Genomic DNA, 22,999 nt, shown 5'->3' with positions numbered 1-22,999 from the left:
TCTAGATCCACTGCATATCTGCACTCAAAAGTGTTCCATATATGAAGAAAACCAGATAGGAAAGAACTGGATATGGTGGGGTTATTCAAGTATTTACTCAGCAAACTTTTAAAAAAGGGAAGAGACTGGAAGGTTGTCAGCTGCTATGTTCGATTAAGTATTTGAGAGATGTTTATTATGTTTAAAAGGACCGCGCTAGGTGTGGTGATAAAGTAAAAGTTTAAGACATGGTATCTATTGCTAAGAAGTTGCTGTCTAAAGGGGGAGACAAGAAAGATTCATAGCACAGAAGGTAAGGAAAACGAAATCAGTACTTATTTAAGTGTTTGAACAACTCAAATAGGCAGTGTATACTAGAAACTGAGATAAGAATCAGGTATGCATTAATGTGTTTTAAAATGGTCTCTGAGCAGCTCTGCAAAGGACAGTTAGTAACTGTTTGGTTTCAGGGGTGAGAATGGAAAAGGGACAGGAGGGTCCCACATCAGTGAGTGATGCCTTGGCTACCAGTAAATGTTTCATACTGCAAAATCGTAAAAAAAATGCAGGTAAGCAGAATTAATATATGCAGAGTTTTGGACATCTAAATTGGATTTAACCTTTCAAAGTAACACTGTAAGTTTACAAACTAAGGACTCGGGTTACAGGAAGATTAATTTGGCAACAGTGTGCAGAGCTGATGGGAAAAGGGACAGTAATGGAGATGGAAAACCATACACCATCAGCCATCATCCAAGCTCTAGTGTGAAGGAAGCAGAGGCAGAAGGGTGGAGGTTCATGGGGAAATAAAGAAAGCAAGGAACAGGCACAAGAATCGTTCTGAAGCAACGCACAGCACTGAATCGTGAGAACAAGTTACTTGGGGATCCAAAATGATAAGACTGTAGAGCAGAAGAACAAGAGGGAGAGAACAGAAATAGATCTACACACAATAGTACACAGAGGTAATGTGAGAAACCAGAAAGGGGGCTCCAATTTTCAAAACAGTGGAGAAAAAAAGGCACCCGGGAGAAAGCAGCCCAGGAGGAGGAGAGACCATTCCCCAAGTGTGTGACACAAAGCTTCCTGCTCTCTTCCAGAAATGCATTTGCGCTTGCTGAGCACAACCCATGGCAAAACGCATGTCTGAATTACATGACACAAACTTTTGAGAAACAGTGATTTAATAAAGACATAACACTCAAAGCTTTGCATTAGAAAGCCAAGTGCCAAATCCAACAACTTTCCTCTGGGCCCCTACTTTAAATCAAAAAAATAATACCTAGTCAACTTATTTCATGAGTTTATAAACAGATGAGTTAATAAACTTGCTTTTGAAATTGCTTTCAAAAGTGAGATAGCCTATCAACTGAGGATAGGATATAGGGCAATTCTACCTTTCTATCTACCTACCTACCTACCTGTCATCTATCAAACCAGGAAGCTAAAAATTAAAATCTTCAAATTTAAGTGGTTTATGGTTTTTATTTATAAAATGACCTATAAACTGTGAACAGTTTCCTTGATTTGTGACACCAAAAAATGGGGTTTTTGAAGTTATTTAATTTTATTGGTGGAATGAAGTCATGGAATAGATATAATACCTATTTATGAGATGGCATATCAAATCAAATTCTTTCAAATGTATTTGACATTCAAAAAACTGTAAAAAGTACTAAATATCAAAGAATCCAGTCAACAGGTCACCACTGGACCAGCAGCTTCTAGTGCAGGAAACCCAATACTCACATTTGCACCAATGCCTTCGCCACCTTCGGGGACTTTAGGGAACGCATCATAGAGAGAAGACACGTAAGTTATTACTGACTTTTCATCAGGAGAAGAGACATCAACATCTAAAAACAGCAACATAAATTAATTATTTCACAATGTTGAGGGGGTACTTTGGATCAGACTTTCAGGCCAGTCCACACAGAGTCAAGAAAACAACTTACCTTCAGGGTCCAGAAGTCTTATAACACCAATTTTTTCAGCTACATAAAAAGCATGCTCTAAATTTGCAAGGTTGCTTTGAACAGCAACAGTATTCATGTCTATCAGGTCCGGCCTAGAAAAAAAAAGTTCACTGTGTTAATTAAACTTTTTAAATTAAGGTTGAATGCCAGTTCAACCTTACAATTACAGGTATTACCTATTTGCACAGCAAATTCTGCAAATACTAATATTAAGCCTGTGTTAAAATACAGAGATTTTCTTCAAATGTTTAACATTGTTTACTTCTCTCAGAAACGTGTGCCAAAAAGCAAGCACATCAAGGAAATATAAAAATTTGAACATATGGAACTTTCAACAAAGTCTACAAATGCTTCACAATGATGAAAATCTGTCCCACTCAAATGATTTAAGTTCCATACTCCACAGCTTCCTACCAATCCAACCTGCTTTCTCTCAGTATTTCTCCCCAAACACAGAAGGCTTATAGTGTGTTCAGTGTCACACCCACACCACTCCCCTCTTAGGATGTCCTTTTACAATCCTACTCATCTTTCCAAGCAGAGATCAAGTCCACCTCCTCTCTGGGGCTCAGGCTGACCTTCCTGACCCTCATTTCTCTCCATGTCCTCAACTTCTTTGACCTGACACTTAGGACAATTTTAAGCTCCTTAACACACCTTGTTTCTCTCAACTGGTATCTCAAGGCAGAAGAACATGCATTGATAAGCTTTTATATTTTAGCCTTCTACTGAAATACACATACATAATAGACTCAATAATTACCTACTGATGTGTGGTAAGTAATTAAAGTTAGAAATTTGAATCGTAAATGAATATGCTAGTTTATATTCCACAAACATGCATATGTGTTTGTACACCCATATACATGCTTGACATCTCTCTCCCTCCCTCTCTTCTTCCTTTCCTCCCCTCCATAGACACATACACACACACACAGACACACACCACACTTTATTTCTTTCTAATCTGAGAGACGTATGTAATGCTCTAAACCAGGAGGTACTTAGAAGCTAACTGTATCTATACAAGACATGAAAAGACGCCTCAAATATTTCTTGTATAGAAAGTGACAAAACATGGTAGTGGGAAACTTCACTCAGGGTCAGAAGCAACTCTGATCTCAACAACAAAGCATTAAAAATACCGAAACAAGTGCGGAAACAATAAAGCCTTCAAAAGAGAAGGGTCCATCTTTAAAATCACTGAATGTGAACTTGTTTACCCACTCATGAAAGAAGGCTCCCTACAGCTCCCACAAGCTCTCTGGTTTGCTGAAAGTAATCATTTGGAGAACCACAGAAACAGTGGGAGGGCTTAGGGGTAGTCTGGGAGGAATAAACAGTTCATTACCTTGAGTGCTATTCAGAAGTTCATTTACATGAGTATCTTTGAAAACACACCATTAATATTGAAGAAAGGTAAACAAAAATAGAACTCTTGTTCTTATTTGGTGAGAGAGGCAACCTTAAAAAAAAAAAATCTCCTTATACTTTTATAGCACTTTGAAGTGTTCATGGCCTGGAAAGGTCCCTACTATTTCCTATATAGCTCATATTCCTGGAAATGATTGTGAAATTCTCTCAAGATTTTCACATGACACTAACATGATCACTCAAAAGTGATCCTCTATTCATCCACTGACAACAGACATAAATGAAAGGTCTCTAAAAATAACAAAGAATCGTGTTGAAGAATCTGCCATCATCCAGATTACTACACAGGTGTGTGTTAACAGTCTAGACAAAGATAAACACCTAAAGTTCTTCCATTAAAAATTGTGTTATCTCCATAAAATTCATATTCTGGAGAAACAAAAACCAGCCTTTCTGAGTCTGCCAACCTCAGAACAAGAAACAGCACGTTACATAAGAACCCTGCCATTAGCAAGGAGAGTAAACAGTGAGTAATCCCAAAGAGAATGAATAAAGTCATTGAAGAATCAAGTTTTCTGACTAAGAGAATAAAACACAAAACTTCCTTCACAATGACATAGTCATTTTAGCACAGAAGCAGCTGCATAGGGCACAATGAGTCTGAGTAAGTCACCTCTTTCACCCCAGTTTTTAACACTTCTTTTACTGGTGTACAAGGGGCTTCATTGTGGAATTTCCATGCATACTTACAGTGCACTTTGATCTCATATTCACCCCTCTATTGCTCTTTCTTCTCCCAACCCCTTTTAATTTTTACAATTTTTAATGGATTTCATTTTTCTATGTTCAAGCATCCACACCTGAATGGAACAAAAACTGAGGTGGTTTTCTTCCATGACAGACCGTAGAAGATAAAATTAGTTAAACAAAAGTGGAAAAAAAAGGAAAGCTTCAAAAAACACTGTGAAAAGGAACTGCTTGAAAGTCTTCAAAATTATGTTGCTCCTTCAGGTCATTGTCCAGCACTCTGGTCACTTCCAATCTCCCTATGTGCTCTTCCTCCATGAGTCAGGAGCACCCAGAGACCTGTGCTGTGTCCTATCTACCTCCTTCTCTCTTCCCAGTCCCACTGGGACAGCACAACCTTTAAAACTTCAATTATTTTTCATATGTTGAAGATACTAATTTTCATTCGAAAGGTTTCATTCCACTATAATGTCACCCTTTCATAAAACTTAAGCAGGAAATTTCATTTATCCTAGATTAGACTAACCAAAGAGCATCAGACTATACAGTAAGCAGGTATTCCTATACTGTATTTTGGATAGATAAGCACAAACTGCTCTCCTTTCCCTGTTTTACAAAAACCTATCCAAATCATACAATGTAATCATCGGCCACCAAACAAAACACGGATTGCCTTTATATGAAAAAGGCATGTAATTCTCACTTGCTTTATTATTCTACAATAATGTACTATTTGGATTGTGATTTTTAAGACAATTTCCACATATTTGAGAGAAAAGGCTATATTGAAGTGGAACAACAACAAAAAATCCCAGAGCTGTGATCCCGGGGTCCTGGGATTCAGTCCTGGACTTGCTCTGACTTTGGACACACACCCTGCAACCTGTATCTCAATTCCTTCTATGAAAAAAATTGAGTCAGGAATTACAGAATTTAGAACAAAATCACCTCTGGGAGGGAGGGCATTGTGGGTGCTGGCATAAGGTTTGAACAACCCAAATGCTTTGCCCAAGGTCTTGAGATGACTGAAGGGAAAGCAGGAGTGAGAGTAAGCACACAGAGCAGCGTGTGCAGAATATCATCACATGTCTACTGCCACAAAAGCAATACACTGAGTATGCAATCAGAGAAGGCGTAAGGACATTTTGGTGTGCTATGCCACTTAAACAAAATTCTATCCAGTCGACAAACTAACAAGTTCATTCATTTCATTCACTCAATATTTAGCAAGTAACTCCCATGTGCCAGGCAATGATACGCTCAGAATGTCACTGTGTACATGGAAAGCTCAGAGCTCCAAAGGGGGTTGGCAGAACACCAGGAGGAAATCGGGGGGAAGAGCACCAGGTAGGAGGAAATGAATGCATAAGCTCCATGGCTGGTAGAAACATGGCTACAGCAAACCAGCCTGGGCAAGGACCCAGCAGCAAGAGAACCATGGTGAGAGATGAGAATGGTGGCAAGGGGCAGGCTGAGGTTGGTTCTCATGAATGTCTTAAAGGATTCCAAGCTTTCTTCTAAGAACTATGGAAAGCCATTAAAGTACACTAAGGAGGATTACAAGAGATTAAACGTCCAGATCTGGGGTCAGAAGGGGCAGAAATTCAAAGTAGTACAATTATTTCCACAGAACCCAGGTAGCAGAGGCCCTGGTACTTGCAGAAGAATGGAGCAATAAGGGGACGAAGTAGAGAGGTCGGGAGATATCTAGAAGGTCAAATCCTCTGAATTTCATCCTGTTATAATGGCTACAGTAATTAAGGCTGAGAGGGAAAGAGAAGGTCAGGGAGGCAACCTAGCACACTCCAACAGAACAGCCACGGGGTAAAGGGTATTTCAGGAAGAAACAAATGCTCACCACAGTCAAATACTGAGAGTAAGACGAGGCCTGCAAAACACCTACAGATCTACAGGTCACTCGTGACCCTGCAGGACTATGGAGGACTATGGAGACCATGGAGCCAGAACCAGATTAGAACAGGATGAGGAACATCAAGAGAAGAAATGAAGACACAGGTGACAGCTCCTCTGAGGAGTTTGGTTCAGGAGGAAAAGAAGTAGCTAGAAAAATCACGGGGTTAAGCTGGAGAAGAAGTCTCCACATGCTTAAAATCCCCCAAGAAAGAGCTGCTGAAGAGGAGGGCTGAACACGCGTGAGAGCAGAGGCTGCCAAGGCAAAGGCTGAGACCAGACACCCAGCACAGCACAGGTGACGGCCTCTGGACAGGTGGCGAGGACTGCCATGTATAACACGAGCAAAGGTGATAAGGATGGAGGAAAGGAAGATGCTTTATGTGTCTGGCAGCAAGGAGAAAGGCTTTCCCCTTTCTGAATTCAGTTTTCCCCAAGGGCCAGAGCCAAGACCTCCAGTTAACAGTAAAGAAAGGTGAGGTGACTGGAGAAGAGGTAAATAATGCAGATAGGAAAAGGCAGCGGCTGCTGAAGTTGCAGAGGAACCAATCCACCCTGGAGTGTGACTTTCTCCAGTGTGCATCACTGCCTGGGGACATGCACAGACAAGGCAAATGACGGGCTCACACAAGCTCAGGCTCCACTGGGAACTTGTGCCTACTCAGCAGTTTGCAGGGAACTGAAAAAGGATTCAGTAGCAGTTTAAAGCAAAGCAAAGAAAACCCCAACCCAAATGACCTACAGATCAGTCTTACAATCACCCCAATACTCCAGAACACAGTCCCCACACAGACGCGTGACCACATACGATGCACGCCACCAGGTGCTCACAGGTCCCATAGGAGGGAGGGGAACTCAGCATGCCTGCCTTCTCCTGTGACAACGCAGCAGTTGCCATAACAAATTCCTGATGAGGACTGTTGGGACTAAGTCGTGTTCAGACTTAGCACGGTCTTGCTGTTTTTATCCGTGCAATGGCATTTCAGCTTCTCCTTCCCCAACTTACTACCCCCACCCCGCCCCACCAAGACCTGCAAAATGGTCTCCTCCCCTGTCCCCCAGCAAGTAAACAAAAGCATGCAGACGACCCACACACAGTTGTGTAACAGGGTGTGCTCATATTTGGGCATGTGGATTTGAAAGAGCTGAGCCGAGAACTCCAAGGTGGCAACAAGCTATGAAGATAATGTTCCCTTGTTCTCAGAGCTATACAACTGAGTTTACCTCAAATATTCTTCCTGGGTTTTTTCCTACAGAGTGACTGTCCATTAACAACAAGGCAGAGAGGACAGATGAGAAATGCCACCATCTATAGCAAGCTTTTTTGGTACTTCACGATTGGAACCTAACAGCTTCAACAATTAAAAGATATGTAATGGATTATACTTTTCAATTCACAAAGAACAACCTACACCTAACAGCCCCGTAGACGTCAGTACAGAGAACAGTACTGATTCAATTGAAAATTAACTCCTGCAGTACCTGTGAGAGAACCTCAGTGACTACAGAATAAATACTACCCCCTAAAATAGAGGGTGATGATCAAAACTATGGTAGAAAACAAAGTCTCCAACAATTTCACTTAGGATAGGAAGAGAACCTGAATCTACAAGCAAGTCAAAACAAAAGTGTAGAAATGAATGAGCCTACAGAAGAGCATGAAATACAGGCCAGCTGCAGCTCTAATGTATGAAAAATCAGCATGCAAGGGAAAGGAAGGAGAAGATGGAGAGAGGCAGGATGAAGACAGCACCTGTGGGGCTTTGGAGCTCAGAGACCTCTCATCAAAGGCTAGTTCCCTCTGTTAGTGGACTGCAACAACGTATGAGGAAGGGAAAGGCGTTTATCACACTCATCCCAAGTCTCAAGCCAGCACCAGGCACTCTTTTGTATGTTGTATCAGAGCAGCCCTGCCACTGGTAAACTAATTCTTAAACGATCTCATCACTCTAAATTTGCCCATTTATTTGTTTTCCCCCTAAACCATTAACACACTCATGTTTAGGCTAAAAGTTTATACATCAAACAGAGGGAAAAAAATAAGCCTATGATTTCAGTTCTAACATTTCTTTAAAGCTCAACATAAGTAGTTTTATGAATAAACATCGTAAAAAGGAGAACAGGAAAAACAATGGGATTAAGACCTAGTAGAATGCAGGCAGCAATTGGGAAATGTTTCTCACAGCCGCATCAAGGGCAACAATTCAGAAATATACCTTGAAATTTTAAATACCCTTCGTCCTAGCAATTCACTTCCAGAACCTCATCTACACACATTTACACATCTGCATAAAAACACACAGCTCAACGCATTTTAATAGCAAAAAAAACCAACCCAGCTAACATCCATTAATAAATCATGTGACATTCATACAACAGAGTACTATGCAACATTAAAAAAAATCTTTAAAAAATGTAGGAATAAAATCTACGTGTCAAATAATATTGCCAAAATTCTGTGTGCTCTGTGACACCAACTCACATACCTTACTTAGATTTATTATTATAGCAGTAAAATCCTCTGTAAGGATTTTTAAATATCTCAATGGTTAGAAGCTTCCCATTTCTCTTCTGAGTTCAGCCATTTTGAGTTCTTTTGGAAAAGTAGATAGGCAATTTGATTTTGCCTCTCAAACTGACATACCAGTGATTTTTTTTAATTAATAATCTTGAGGACCTCTGTGTGCTTGGCTTCTGGTCACACAAGCCAGAGTTCATTGGGGTGTATGCATACACGCATCCATACCCTCAAGTGTCAGGACTTTGCAGCCTGAGGACTAGGGAAAAGGAACCACCTGGGCTACACTAACCCAACTTCCTCTGAGAACATCTCAAACCCTAAGGGGCCTCCTCCCAGTAAAACCAGTTCAATCCAGTTTGCCTTCTAAGGTGTGACTTAACCCAACCATGTGACTTACTTGCCTCCAGGTCATACTATTAAAAAACATGGCTCTAACCACATCCTTATAGTCTGACTTTCTCAATTAAACCATCTTTAAACATTTAGTACAATGAAATATGCTGGCCCCATAAAATTCTAATTCAAAATGCAAACAATGAACAAAATAATTGCTACTTGACTGCATGCTGATTAATTAGAAAATATTTAAGTAGTATGCTCTTACATACAACCTATTAATAAATTTTCAGTCTTAATTGGCTAATATATTTAAAACATGCCTATGGGAAAAATGCCTGGGGCCTTAAAAAGAGATTCAAATAAATGAACAAGACAGGTGGAAACAAGTAAGCAGAAGTGGTATCTCTTCAAAACACACATATCCCACCCTATTAGTCTTGATAAGCCAAGTCTCTTGTTCTCACTTCACTATGGCAAGGCTGCACTGCTCCTTCTGGCCCTGGGTGGGCATTCATGTTCACACATGCTCGGCAGATGTGTTTTCTCACCGAGCAATGGTGGCTGCAGCGGTTTAGGAACTTGGCTTTCTTCAGTGCTCTCCACTTGGAGATACCGACAGAAGTGAGCTAACTCAGTCAGGGCTGAACTTCAAGCTGGAAGTCAGAGCTTGGTTTCTCCCAGAGAGAAGCAAACCAATTTCATTGAGTTACCTGAGCACACCACTAAATAAGAGCACAGATGAGTCCCCTGCATGGGATGGATGCCTTTGTCTGAAGAATACCCAGCACTGTCAAAAGTTTTCCTCCTGTCACTGCCCTAACTCCTGGTGGCTCATTAATCCACTAGTGTTCAGAGGATATGCCTAGATCCCTAATTTGACTTCATCCTCTCTAGCTTTTAAACTACTACTGGACAAATGCTTTTGTGACATCCTTTTGATCTAAATTCATCAAATCCTACCTTCTTTGTTATTCTTTTGAATGCAAATTAAGGTCACAGGCAATAGTGAGGCTTATTAACTAAAATCTTAGCTCTTAACAAGTTGTGGTATTAGTGAAAAGAATTTATTATGCATTAAAGAACACTTAAACTATATTTGAACTACACAAACAAAACAAGCAGAAACTAGTACGAGTACTGCCATCCAAGTTGGCAGTAAGGGTAGGGAATCAGTATTCCTGAGCTCCATAACTCCAGAAACCACCTTGAGACGTAGAAGTTACACTTGGGTAATTCTGATTGCTTTTAGCCAAAATAATAACCACCATCAATTCAAGGACTGACCCTTCAAACACCTTTTAATTGCACCTAACAGCCAGGAAAATCCCAGCATGGCACAGCCAGCAGGGCATGTCTGCCCTGGAAAAAAGCCCCTGGCTGTTTCTCTCTCTTTGTATTTTTTCCTCTCCAATAAGCAGAAGACAGAGCATCAATCAGAATCAAATTCTGTGACATCCTGGACCTGTGGAAAGCCTCCCTACACCATGCTGCACTCAGAAAAGAGGCACACCATTTCGAGACACACCATTTCCCCCCTGGCCAGTTCCAAGGCTGCTTGTATAAACCTGCAGAACAAACAGGCCAGGGACAAAAGAGCACATCAACCTAGCTAACAACCAAGTAGGACACAACAAAGAAATTAAATCAAGGGAAAGAAAACAGGCAATTAAAGCCATCAACTACTCTATCAAGAACATAGTTGCACAGCACCAAGTGGAGCAATGGGAAGAAGGGATAGAAACTACACTCCTCAAAAAAAAAAAAAATTCAATAGAGGATACAGTGGGAAATGAAAAAAATGGATACCCATTTTCTGACCCTAAAAAAACAATGACAAATGTCACTCGGGAGCCCAGTGATGCCAACAAAAAAACTACCAAAGAAGAAATCACTGAGAAATTCATGGAGAAGATACCAGACATGGTTAAACAGGAAATACAAGATGTACTCAAGAAATTGCAAGACACCAAAAATAAAGAACAGAATAAATAACTCAGGGAGGACTTCAACAAACACCAAACTGAAACAAAGGACACTATAAAAAAAGATGTATGAATTAAAGTTGACAACACAAAATATAAAAGAAGAATTGAACAAGGATATGGAAAACCTCAGAAAAAAGAATCAAATAGAAATCCTAGAAATAAAAAGCTGGTTCTTTAAAAAATAAAATTGACAAGCCCTGGCAAATCTGACTTAAAATGAGGAGGGAAAAGACCCAAACTAGTAAAATTAGAAACAAACAAACAAGGGGAGATAATAACAAACACCAAGGAAATCCAGGGACTCATCAGAGACTACTTTGAAAACCCATATTCCAATAAATTTGAAAATCTTGAAGAAATGGATGAATTTCTAGATACTTATGACCATCCAAAACTGAACCAAGAAGGTATTAAACATCTAAACAGATCTATAACATGTAATGAAATTAAAGCAGGTATAAAGAGTCTCCCAAAAAAGAAAAGTTCAGGACCTGATGGATTCTCTGCTGAATTCCACCAGACCTTTAAAAAAGAAATAATACCAACACTCCTTAAACTTTTCCATGAAATAGAAAGGTAAGGAAAAATGCACAACTCAGTCTATGAAGCCAGTATTACACTCATCCCAAAACCAGACAAACATCCAGAAAGAATTTTACAGACCAATCTCCTTAGTGAACATTGATGCAAAAATCCTCAATAAAATAATGGCAAACTGAATCCAACAACACATCAAAAAGATCATTCACCATGACCAAGTCAGCTTCATCTCAGGGATGCAGGGGTGGTTCAACATACGAAAATCAATAAATGTAATACAGCACATTAATAGGAGCAAAGATAAAAGCCACTTGATCATCTAATAGAAGCAGAAAAAGCCTTCGACAAGATCCAACACCACTTCATGATAAAAGCTCTAAGAAAACTAGAAATAGTAGGAAAGTACCTCAACATTGTAAAGGCTATATATGACAAACCTATAGCCAACGTCATACTTAATGGGGAAAAACTGAAACCATTTCCCCTAAAGTCAGGAATGAGGCAAGGGTGCCCACCATCCCCACTCCTATTCAACATAGTCCTGGAATTCCTAGCCAGAGCAATAAAGAAAGAAGAATTAAAAAAAAATGGAAAGAAGAAGAAATAAAAGGAATACAAATAAAGAAATAGCCAAACTATCCCTATTCGCAGATGACATGATCTTATACATTAAAAACCCAAAAAACTCCACCCAAAAATTCCTAGACACCATAAACAGCTTCAGCAATGTAGCAGGGTACAAAATCAACTTAAAAAATCAGTAGCCTTTCTACCAACAATGAACAGACTGAGACAGAATATAGGAAAACAATTCCATTTACAATAGCCTCAAAAAAAAAATCAAATACCTAGGAATAAACTTAACAAAAGATGCAAATGATGTCTACAAGAACTACAAATTATTGAAGAAAGAGATCAAAGAAGAAGGTGGAGAGATCTCCCATGCTCATGGATTGGTAGAATCAACATAGTAAAAACGTCGATACTCCCCAAAGTAATCTACATGTTTAATGCAATTCCCATCAAATCCCAATGACATTCATCACAGAGATTGAAAAATCTACCCTAAACTTCATTTGGAAACACAAAAGACCATGAACAGCCAAGGTAATACTGAGCAAAAAAAGAAATGCTGGCAGTATTACAATACCCGACTTCAAACTACATTACAGAGTCAAAGCAATAAAAACAGCATGGTACTGGCACAAAAACAGACACGAAGGCCAGTGGAACAGAATAGAGGACCCAGACACGAATCCACACACCTATGTCCCCTCTATTTTTGACAAAGGCACCAAAAAAACATATGATGGAGAAAAGACAGCCTCTTCAACAAATGTTGCTGGGGAAAGTGGTTATCTGCCTGCAGAAAACTGAAATTAGACCCATGGCTGTCACCCTGTACTAGTATCAACTCAAAGTGGATTAAAGACCTTAATATCAGACCTGAAACCTTGAGATTAGTAAACTGCAGGGAATACAATGGAAACAATAGGTATAGGCAAAGACTTCCTCAGCCAAACTTCAGCAGCCCAGCAGCAAAAAGAAAGGATAGACCAATGGGACTACATGAAATTAAAAAGCTTCTGCACAACAAAAGAAACGGTCTCTAAACTGAAGACACCACCCACAGAGTGGGAGAAAATATTCACTGGCTATACATCAGACAAAGGACTGATACCCAAATATACCAAAAAATTAAACACCCACAAAATCAATGAACCAATAAAGAAATGGGCAACTGAACAAAACAGAACTTTTTCAAAGGAAGAAGTCAAAATGGCCAAAACACACATGAAAAAATGCTCACCATCCCTGGCCATAAGGGAAATGCAAATCAAAAGCACACTAAGATTCCACCTCACCCCGTTAGAATAGCTATCATCAAGAACACCAACAACAACAAACATTGGTGAGGACACAGGGAAAAAGGAACCCTCGTACACTGCTGGTGGGAATGTAAGCTGGTGCAACCACTCTGGAAAACAATATGGAGTCTTCCTAAAAAACTAAACATAGATCTGCCATATGATCCAGCAATCCCACTCCTAGAGATAAACCCAAAGGAATGTGACTCAGTTTACTCCAGAGGCACCTGCACACCCATGTTTATTGCGGCACTATTCACAATAGCCAAGTTATGGAAACAGCCAAGATGCCCCACCACTGACGAATGGATTAAGAAAATGTGGTATCTATATACAATGGAATTTTACTCAGCCATGAACTGGAGAACCTCATCTTAAGTGAAGTTAGTCAGGCCCAGAAGGCCAAAAATCACATGTTCTCCTTCATATGCAGATTATAGACCTAAAACAAATGCAGTGATATTATTGGACATGGGTCACATGCTAAGGGGAGAATTGCACGCGGGAGGAATGAGGAAAGGAAGGAAATCTAAAACTTGAATGTGGTGGATGTGCTCACTGTTTAGAAGCAAATATAGTAATCTTAAACTGGCAGTCCACTTGGGAAGGGGACTAGGAAGTAGTGAAAAGGTCTGCAGAGATGAACCAATATGGGTTGCAATGTACATGTGCATGGAAGCAACACTAGGAATCTCTCTGTACGGCTATCTTTATCTCAAACTAGCAAAAACACTACGTTTTTCTTATTATCTCCTATGTTTTTCTTTAACAAAATCAGAGAACAAGAGGGTGGAACACGTTCTGCCTGGAAGTGGGGGGTCAGAGGGGAGACGGGGGCGGGGGGAAGTCACCCAAATGATGCATCCATATGTAACTAAATGTAAAAATGATAAAATAAAATTTAAAAAAGAAAAGAAACTAGTACATGTAAATGGTATTTTTATCTGGACCCTTTCCATTGAAAACTGAGTATAAAAAAATACAAATTCCTAGAAAGAATCAGGAACAGAAGTTTCTAACACAAATTTAGTGGAATAAACATATTTATCAGGGACCTATTCAAACAGAACTACTCCTTATAATCCCTTCCACTAGACCATATGACTTTACCATTCTTATCTCCCACGGCGTAATCCAGACTCTCTGCCTCTTTAGCACAGGACATACTAAACTGCACAGCAGGTCAGGTGTGATTTTTGCTCTTAGGCCAAGCATTTTAACAACTTCCACCATTTGCAATTGCCTCCATCATATTATGAGTTGTTGTGATGTTCTTCTCATTGTTGGTTCACTCTACATTTAGCAACTAATGTTGGCTGTCATTAATTTCTTAAATTCATCTCTAATTTTCCTATCTTGCTAAATACCAGTAGTCTTCCAGGTTGAACTATCAAAATTGATCTGGTCAGCAGTTACATCTCTTAAAATCTTGTCTGCATAGGGAAACTGTGTAAGTAGTTATGCTGCTTGAGCAGCCAGTGCAATCACTTCCATCATTCATTTAAGAGGTATGTGATATGGAGCATATTGTTACTCTTTGAGCATCAGTGTCACTAGTGATAAAAGCAGAAACACAATCTATTTCATTGGATTGGGGTAATTTTATTTTTTTTTTATTTTTGAGATAGGGTTTTGCTTTTTCCCCTGGGCTGATCCCAAATTGTGATCCTCTTAATCTCTGCCTCCTAAGTAGCTAGGATTACAGGTGTGAGCTACTTGTGCTTAGTCACAACTCCATTCTTACATCAGATCAGTATTTTAAAATCTTTATTAGACATTCTGTACAAGAATCTTACTAGATCATTATTGCAAATACTACTGGTTTACTTCTAAATGACAATGTTATGTTTTACTTCTCCTTTCCAAAGCAATGATTTTCTGGTCTTCCTAGGGTGTGAACACCCAATGCATAAGAGTCACACAGCTTTCCATCCACTACAGCCATCACCAGTCTCCATCCTGCTAAGCCTCATTCTCTGTCAAGGTCCTTCTCAACAAAGTATTCCATATGGTCAGAAACCAGATCCACATGCCACACAGACAATCTTATTACCAAAGTCAAAGAAAATCCATTTAAATAAATAATAAAACCTTTTATCTAAATTACATTGAAATGTTTCTACAACAAACCAAATACATCACAAAATTTATGGGAATATTTTGTTAAGTAAAAACAGCTATTAAATGAGACTCTGCTCTCTAAATGTGATTATTACTGTCCAATATAACCCAAAACCTACTCACAGTGACATTTCAATTATTTTTAAGTTTGTGTCTTTTGTGTTGCAGTAAATCAAGGCATTTGAGGTAAGAAACCCTGTTCATTTAATTCAACCCTGTTCATTTAATTCTTACATAGGCTGGAGGAAAAGTACATGTTTTCTTAAATAACAACCAGTCCAAGGACTTTAAAAAACAGTTCTACAGATGAAAGGTTTCCTCTAGTAACAGAAACCACAGTAATAGTTTATGGGACACAGAATATCTTAACAGAACTTCGGCAACAAAGGAATCCTGTAAGCACTTAAACCTGATACATGGCATTTTTACCATGAACTCTAACAAACGAAAACAAAGCAAACTAGGAAAACCAAAATTCAGAGTTAAAGCTAAACAGTTTTTCAAAATGATCACTATGCCAAGATAAAAGTTCAGACCAAATAACATCCACACGGTTCAAATTCTAACCTAATGAAATAAGAGCTCTACAACACTAAACTTCTTTAAGAAATCTTAGGGTTTCTGACATACACAATGACTTGCTCAAGTACTTAAGGAACATGTGCACAATGTGTGACAATTTGTTCTTCAGATCCCTGGTAAGTATTAAAGAGACAGTGCTCAGAGACCACAGACTGTAAAAGCAGATTCTTTTACAAGAGCTGGCTTCTAAAAAAAAACATTTTAAAGAAAGCAGAACACATCCTTGAAGTTGTATCATGACCTAGCTTTTTGGGAATCACAATCAAAATCCTGCATTCAAAGGGAATAAAGATTTTATCATCCCATGTATAAAATGTGTCCAGCCTCCTGCTGAAAGTCACCTGAGAAGTGCAGTGTGACAAGGTCCATGTCCACAGCCACTAAACCCTCTTGGCACTGGGCTATTCAACAGATGAGGAACTTATCTTTGAACAGTTAAAGGCAGGCTGATCCTGGGTTTTTTCTTAATCCACCCACCTCTCTTTCAATGCAGTTCCATAAAGAAAGGAGATTATTATAGCGTTCAAAAATAGAGTTCTTGGGTGTGGACACATGAAGGATTCATTACTGCTCTGCAAGGGGAAAGTTCCAAAACAAAAAGGGAGCAAAAGACAAAAGGGAAGAGGAAAGAGGAATGAGCAAAAGGAAGAAAAGAAAGGGGGAGGGGTCAAGTCAAAAAGATGTGCATGTGAATCTTAGTTCTGTAACTTATTACGAGGGTGACCTTGGGTTCCTCGCCCATAAAAGTGGGAAAATAACAGGTCCTACTCCATGAACGGTTAGAGGAGATATGAGTGCTATAACATATGCAAGACACTTCAAGAATGCCTCAAATCATCAACTACTCTACATCATTGCTATATTTATTATATTATATTTATGAGTGCATGGATTACTCTATTTAGTCTTAGTTCATGGTCAGTTTGTCAACAATATGACAAGATCTTTGTAAAACTAAGGAAAATAACAGCGATTAAGAATGAATAATTTTCAATAAACATTTTCTGTGGATTTAGTTTTTTTTGCAGGGGGTTGGGGTTGTTTTATTGTTTGGTGTTTTGTTTTTGTTCTCAGTGCTGGAGACTGAATTCAGGGCCTCTTGCTTGCCAGGCAGGCTCTCTACTAGCACTTGAGCCATTCCATCAGCCCTTTTGCTTGGTTATTTTTAAGACAAGGACTTCTTTATGTAAGATCTTTGTATCTGTGCTTCCTTATGTAGCTAGGATGACAGGCACATTTGTTGAGATGGGCATCTCATGAACATTTTGCCTGGGCTGGCCTCAAACTGCAACCCTCTTAATTTCTGTCTCTCAAGTGGCTTGGATTATAGGTATGAGCCATGAAGTCCAGCCAGATTTAACTCTTTCTAAGTCAATAAAAGCATGTACTCCAGAACCAGCCTGCCTCATTCTGAATCCCAACTTGCTAAGTTGTGAGACCAGGCAAGCAATTACTGCATGTCTCAGATTCTGCCCCTCACCTATGGATAACAACAGGGTTGTTGTGATGATGAAATTAATTAATACCCATATTACTTAATTTGAACAGAGCCTGGTGCTTAGTAAGGACTAGGTTAAGTATTAACAAGGACGTAACTGTTAATCATTCTCACCAGAAAACCCTTACCTTCCTACTCACCAGTTCCCTGTAGAAACAATGGAAGTAATCTCTCTGGATGGGCGCTCACTGACTGCTAAGTGACAAGCAAAATTCAAAGACCTATTTCAGCTATGTTGGTGCGTGTGCATGTGCATACTAAAGCTTAGAGTGACGACCTCTGAGTTGTGGGACTGTGATGCTTTAATTTTATTGTATTTTCTAATTTTCTGCTATGTAACACATTGCTTCTATACATGTCTCACAGTTGTAAAAGGGAAAATGACAAATTCCATACCTGTATTTATGAATGATGGCATTAAACAGTTTCCCATCTCTCCAGCAAGTAGTGAAATTTTCACACCGTACTCCAGCATAGCCCTCGGTTGCCTGCTGAGTCCATAACAGCAATCTCTCTTTTGCAGACATGTCCTCTGACTCTCCCGTGACATGGATATCAGATATCTAAACATAACAGCAAGGGTTACACCATTAGGAAGGAAGGCAGGCAGCTAAGGAAGACCAAGAGCCTACAACATAGTGCTATTTTACTTAACCCCTGTAATTCGTCATAAGCTAATATTCCTCCACTTTACATAAAGGAAAAGTGAGTTTCAAACAGGTTGAATAATAACTTTAAAAAACTCTACGCTGAAAAAGTCAAATTTAACTTATTTGTGTGCAATTTAAAAGCATCTAATCTTTTTTCAACTATACCAAAACTTCACTGCATTGAAAAATTCTACATTCTTCTTTGCTGATCAGATCTGTTAAAACAACTCAAGCTACTGTCTTTTTTTTTTCAAATTCAAATGTGTCAAAAGTCAAACCAATAAATTAGTCTACACTACCACCTATAGAGCAGAATTTGACTCAACAGGTATTCTGCATAAAGAATAAAGACACAGAACCCTTGCCTATTAACTATATTGTCTAACAGTTTTCTTATGACTCTTGCTCTGCTTGTTCAACCCAAAACCTTTATCAACCGATTTTCTCTGTATTCTATGTGTTTCCAAAGTCTCTCCCATTGACAAATAATAAAACAAGTCTACATGATTTCCACTTTCCCCACAGAAAGCCTTTGGTAAGATTCTTACCCAACGTGCTAAAAATTACAGCAGGGAACACAGTAGCTTTACAGGGCCTACACAGTAATTCCAAAGCTGGGATTAACACCAGCAAACAACTGTCCCAAGTCAGAGCAAAAGGATCAAGAAGATGGTGGCAGGCCAGGTTCGGGGTAAGCAAGTAAGAGACCAGAAGCAGGACAATGTGAGGTAGGACTCAATCTGTGAGAGGGTGCAGAATCACTGGCCCAGGGTCATGGGACATGCTTCTCGTCCCGGCCCAAGTCCCACATCTCACGTCCGTGAGTCAATGCCACCTACTGAATGAGGAGGTAAGGGGCAGGAGATAATGGTTAAGGCCCTTTGTGGTCTAAAGTCTTCCTAAGCGGCTGAAAACGTAACACAGAACTCAGGGGTCAAAATACACAGAGTCGAGCAACTGAAAGAGGAAAAAGGATAAACAAAACCCGGGAGATAGAGAAGCCGTTCACATGTGGCAGTGCCCAGCTCAAACAGGAAGCCTTTATTCCCTCTAGCTGCCAAAAGTGCCAGAGGCACAGCTGAGCAGGGGCCTGGGACGGAGAGGCTGCAGCAGTGAAGGCCTTTCCAGGCCCGGCAGCTCTTCCAACAGCACTTGGAGATGATGGCGGGGCCTCCACCACCGTGTCCACCGCACAGCCCGGGCAGCCAGTGCACAGTGGAGCTCCATTCTCAAACGCTCGCTTCACAAATGGCCAGGAACTGGAAGTGAAGCAAATAACTTTAACCATTTTCCCTAGGAATTCATGCAAATTCCAACAGCGTGGGAACTGACTGTGTGTGTGGACATGCTGTATATCATAGAAAAGCTTCTTTTTCCATTGTGGAAAAAATCACCACTAAGGTCTGCTCAGTGTCCAAGGAAATTCTAACATGTTAGCATGCTTTCGTGCCACAGCCCGTGACTGACACCTCCAACATCGACATGCTCAAGTCACCTACTTTAAGATTGTTCCCATGCTTATAAAAATAACACCAAGAATTATACAGCATATGAGAATGCAACACGAGCACAGTGCAGTAATGTCTGGCATAAATACATGTTCGATATCGGTCAGCTGTTTTGCTGGGCTGGTGGTTATTATTTTTGACAAAGAGAAAAGCAAAACTTGGCTCTTCCTGTAAAGAGGAGTAAAAGTTAGTTTTTACATTTGCTGCCTCAAACTAATCAAAATATGAATACAACGCTCAGAGAAACTAATCTAGGAAACTGAATAAAAAGTTGAGTCTCTAGATAAAATTCCACAACAGGTGTGATATCATTTTTATTGAAGGGGGCTGGCAGCAGCACTAGGGACTGGACGTCAGGCCATGCACTTGCTAGGCAGGCACTCTACCTATTAAACCATGCCCCCAACAGGTTCTTATAAGTCTTTACAAATTATAAAATCAATTGCTTTTCAGAACCTTTACAGCGTAGGAAGTAGGTGGTGTTTACAGTGATATAAAAATAAAAAGACAGAGATAGCTAGGGAGACAGTGAACTTTGTTTTTGCTGATTTGAGAACATTCCAGACTGGTCCAGTTATAAAAGTAATTGTAATTATCTATAAACTCTGGAAATCAGTAAAATCCATCTTGAAGGTGGCAGCAGAAAAGGGTTGAGCACTACACAGTATTCTACCTGAGAGAGGAGTTTAAAGGTGTGAAAACAGTTCATTACCAACCAAGAGAAAACAGTGTTTCCATTGGATTTTAGACCATTACACGATACTATTTCAGATGATTACACATAGATACACTATTGAAAAAGCGATCATTTAAAATGCAATGTAACTATATTACGAACCAAGCTTTAACATATCAAAGACGGATGCTGACTACTCAAGCTCAAGCTTCTCCTCCTCTCAAACAACTCAACATCACCTCACAGGGCGATTTAAAGTGTTTCTTTAAAATACACTGCTCAAGGTTCGAGGTGTAGCTCAGGTAGACTGCTGCCTAGGATGTGTGTGGGGTTTGGATCCCCAGCACCAGAAAAACAAAACAAAGAAACAGACTAGTAACATTAGCCATTATCTAGATATGTATATCAGACTTCTCATGATACTCTGCTACCAGGATTAAATAGAAAAACAAATTTAATGCTAAAAACAGTAAATCTGCAGTTGTTATTCATAACCATGATTTGAAATGCGTGCCCTGCAAAACGGGGTGAGTCCCCCATTGGTGACGAGGAGTTAATGATACCTCCAATTCAGGCTGGATTCTGAATCAAGCCTCCTCCTTTCTAACACTGGGTGTGACACAGTGATAAGCAGAAGGTTTCAATTCACACTGCTTGAATTCAAACCCGAACCCCAGAAGTTAATGGTACCTGAGTTCAAACCCCAACCCCAACAGATAACAGTGCCTGAGTTCAAACCCAATGCCAACAGTTAACAGGACTGACTGCAGTCGCAATCTATACACAAAATCTCAAATCCATTTTTCTCATCTTTAGAATTGAAACAATGATATAAATATTGTCGACCTCCTTGAGTGGTTTAAAGTTAGGTGACGTAATCACATCACGTGCTTGGCACACAGAAAACCCACCTACCATGCTTTTATTAGCAGTACTTGCTGCTTAAGCTTCTCATTAACAATCTGTCAACCAGCATCAGAAAAAAACAGAATACTTTATACCAAAGTTTCCTTTTGGAAACTTGAAGCCTCATGCTTCACATCCAGGTCACTGCTGGCTACCACTCAAGTTCAAGTTCCTCCTGCCGCTGAGCCTCTTGGGCCCCTATTTCATTTGTATTTCATTTTCCTGACCAGCTTGCTTCCAGAAATATCTGACCCATGGTAAACAAAGTCGCCTATGTCATCAATACTTTTCTCGCTATCATCAGTCCCAGATCTCTTCCATACAATAACACAAATCTGGCCAAGTCCTAGACTGTGTTAGACAACAGGACTCCCCCAAAAGATGCAAAACCAGTGGTTTTCAAACTACCACCTTTGAGTGCAAAGACCTCAGCTCTTGCTCTACCACCTTTTTCCTGCGTCTCCCAATGGTTTGGCACCAGAGGAGTGTGTGCTCCAGAGCCCAAACCCTCTCTCCTTCACCCCCTCTCTGCTCAGCCATTCACACACTGTGTCCTGGATATCACTATCTTGAACCAGAACTAGTCTGCCTCAGATATGGAACTTCTGACAGAAATTTCCTGGTTGTCCCCCCACACCCCTGTACTCCCACTTCTAACTCTAAACCAATTATGTGGCCTCACTGACACCTCACATTCCTTCACTTGCTCAACTGTTTTCTAATCTGAGTCGTAGGGAAGGAAAAATGATTTTTTTCTCAACCCTCGTAACTTCTAAGTTGGAACGGAAGTTATTACTTGGAATGGACCCATGTAATAAAAGACAGATTAACAAGAGAAAAACAAACAAGCTTATTAGTATACACTTGGGAGATAAGGAGAGACCCTGGGGCAACCAGAATATGCCACCCTGAAATATGAAGGGCTGATGAGCTGAAGACAATGAAGAAGCAGAGCTGTCTGTCGTCCCTTTGCCTAAAAGCAGGACATAGGTATACAAAAAGTGTCCTGTCCCACCCTTCTACAAGGAAGGAAAAGATTAACCACTGAAGATGACTTCAGACCCTCACAGGTGGGACCTGACACGAGACACTTCTGCATGAACAAGCTTTGCTAACTAGCCCGTCTGCCATTTGTTTCCCTTCCCCCAAGCTGCCGCAGATCAAAGTCTTTTTCCTCTGTCTTGCCAATTCTCTAAAAAAAACTTTTCTTTGTGGAAGATGCTATATGAACTGGAATTCAAAGGCACTTCTTTGAGAACAACTCATTCCCTGCACCTCTCCCACGTATGTGGGAAATACATATGTTGGTGCATTACCCCTTTTTCTCTTTTTAGTTTCTTTGTTACTTGTCTGGTGCCACTTCAGGCAACAATTCCTGCACCTTTTGTCTTAACCCTGCTACCACTCAACCAAACCTCTATGTTGACCAACCCAACTGGATGCCTTCCCCACTCTCACCCTAAGCTGTAAAGCTCTACTTTAAGAAAGAAAGCCTTACTGCCACCACAGGCTCCATCTGCAATCTCAGACAGGTACAAACAGAACCTGGCAATTCTTCTTGGCCTTTTCATTGGCTGGCTCATCCACCAATCACAGTCTCTCTTAACTTCTGTATTTGCCTAGAACCCCGGACCCTGTCTCTTCTTTTATGTTAAACAATCACTTTTCTTTTTTAATGGTGGTACTGGCTTTGAACTCAGAGCCTCGTGCATGTCAGGCAGGCACTCCACCACTTGAGCCACTCCACCAGCCTACTTTTCTTCTTTATAAAGAAAACAGTAATAGGACTCTCTGTCCTATTACTCACAAAGTTTGCTT

At 40.0% G+C, this 22,999-nt stretch overlaps 1 protein-coding gene across 29 annotated transcripts in view; it reads right to left on the bottom strand.

Annotated features, from left to right (window-relative positions):
* Window positions 1–22,999, bottom strand: part of Dst (dystonin) — a 410,574-nt gene that overhangs the window by 160,835 nt on the left and 226,740 nt on the right. For all 29 annotated transcript variants that reach the window (XM_074081831.1, XM_074081836.1, XM_074081834.1 and 26 more), the window contains 3 exons: window positions 17,838–18,004; window positions 1,935–2,047; window positions 1,729–1,835 (listed from right to left, as the gene is read on the bottom strand). In XM_074081831.1, the coding sequence (XP_073937932.1) occupies window positions 1,729–1,835; window positions 1,935–2,047; window positions 17,838–18,004 (387 nt within the window). The remainder of the gene's footprint in view (window positions 1–1,728; window positions 1,836–1,934; window positions 2,048–17,837; window positions 18,005–22,999) is intronic.

Source organism: Castor canadensis, chromosome 8 (assembly GCF_047511655.1).
Source record: "Castor canadensis chromosome 8, mCasCan1.hap1v2, whole genome shotgun sequence".
Taxonomy (NCBI): Eukaryota; Metazoa; Chordata; class Mammalia; order Rodentia; family Castoridae; genus Castor; species Castor canadensis.
The sequence above is the reverse complement of the archived record's forward strand: the minus strand, read 5'-3'. Positions and strand labels throughout refer to the sequence as shown.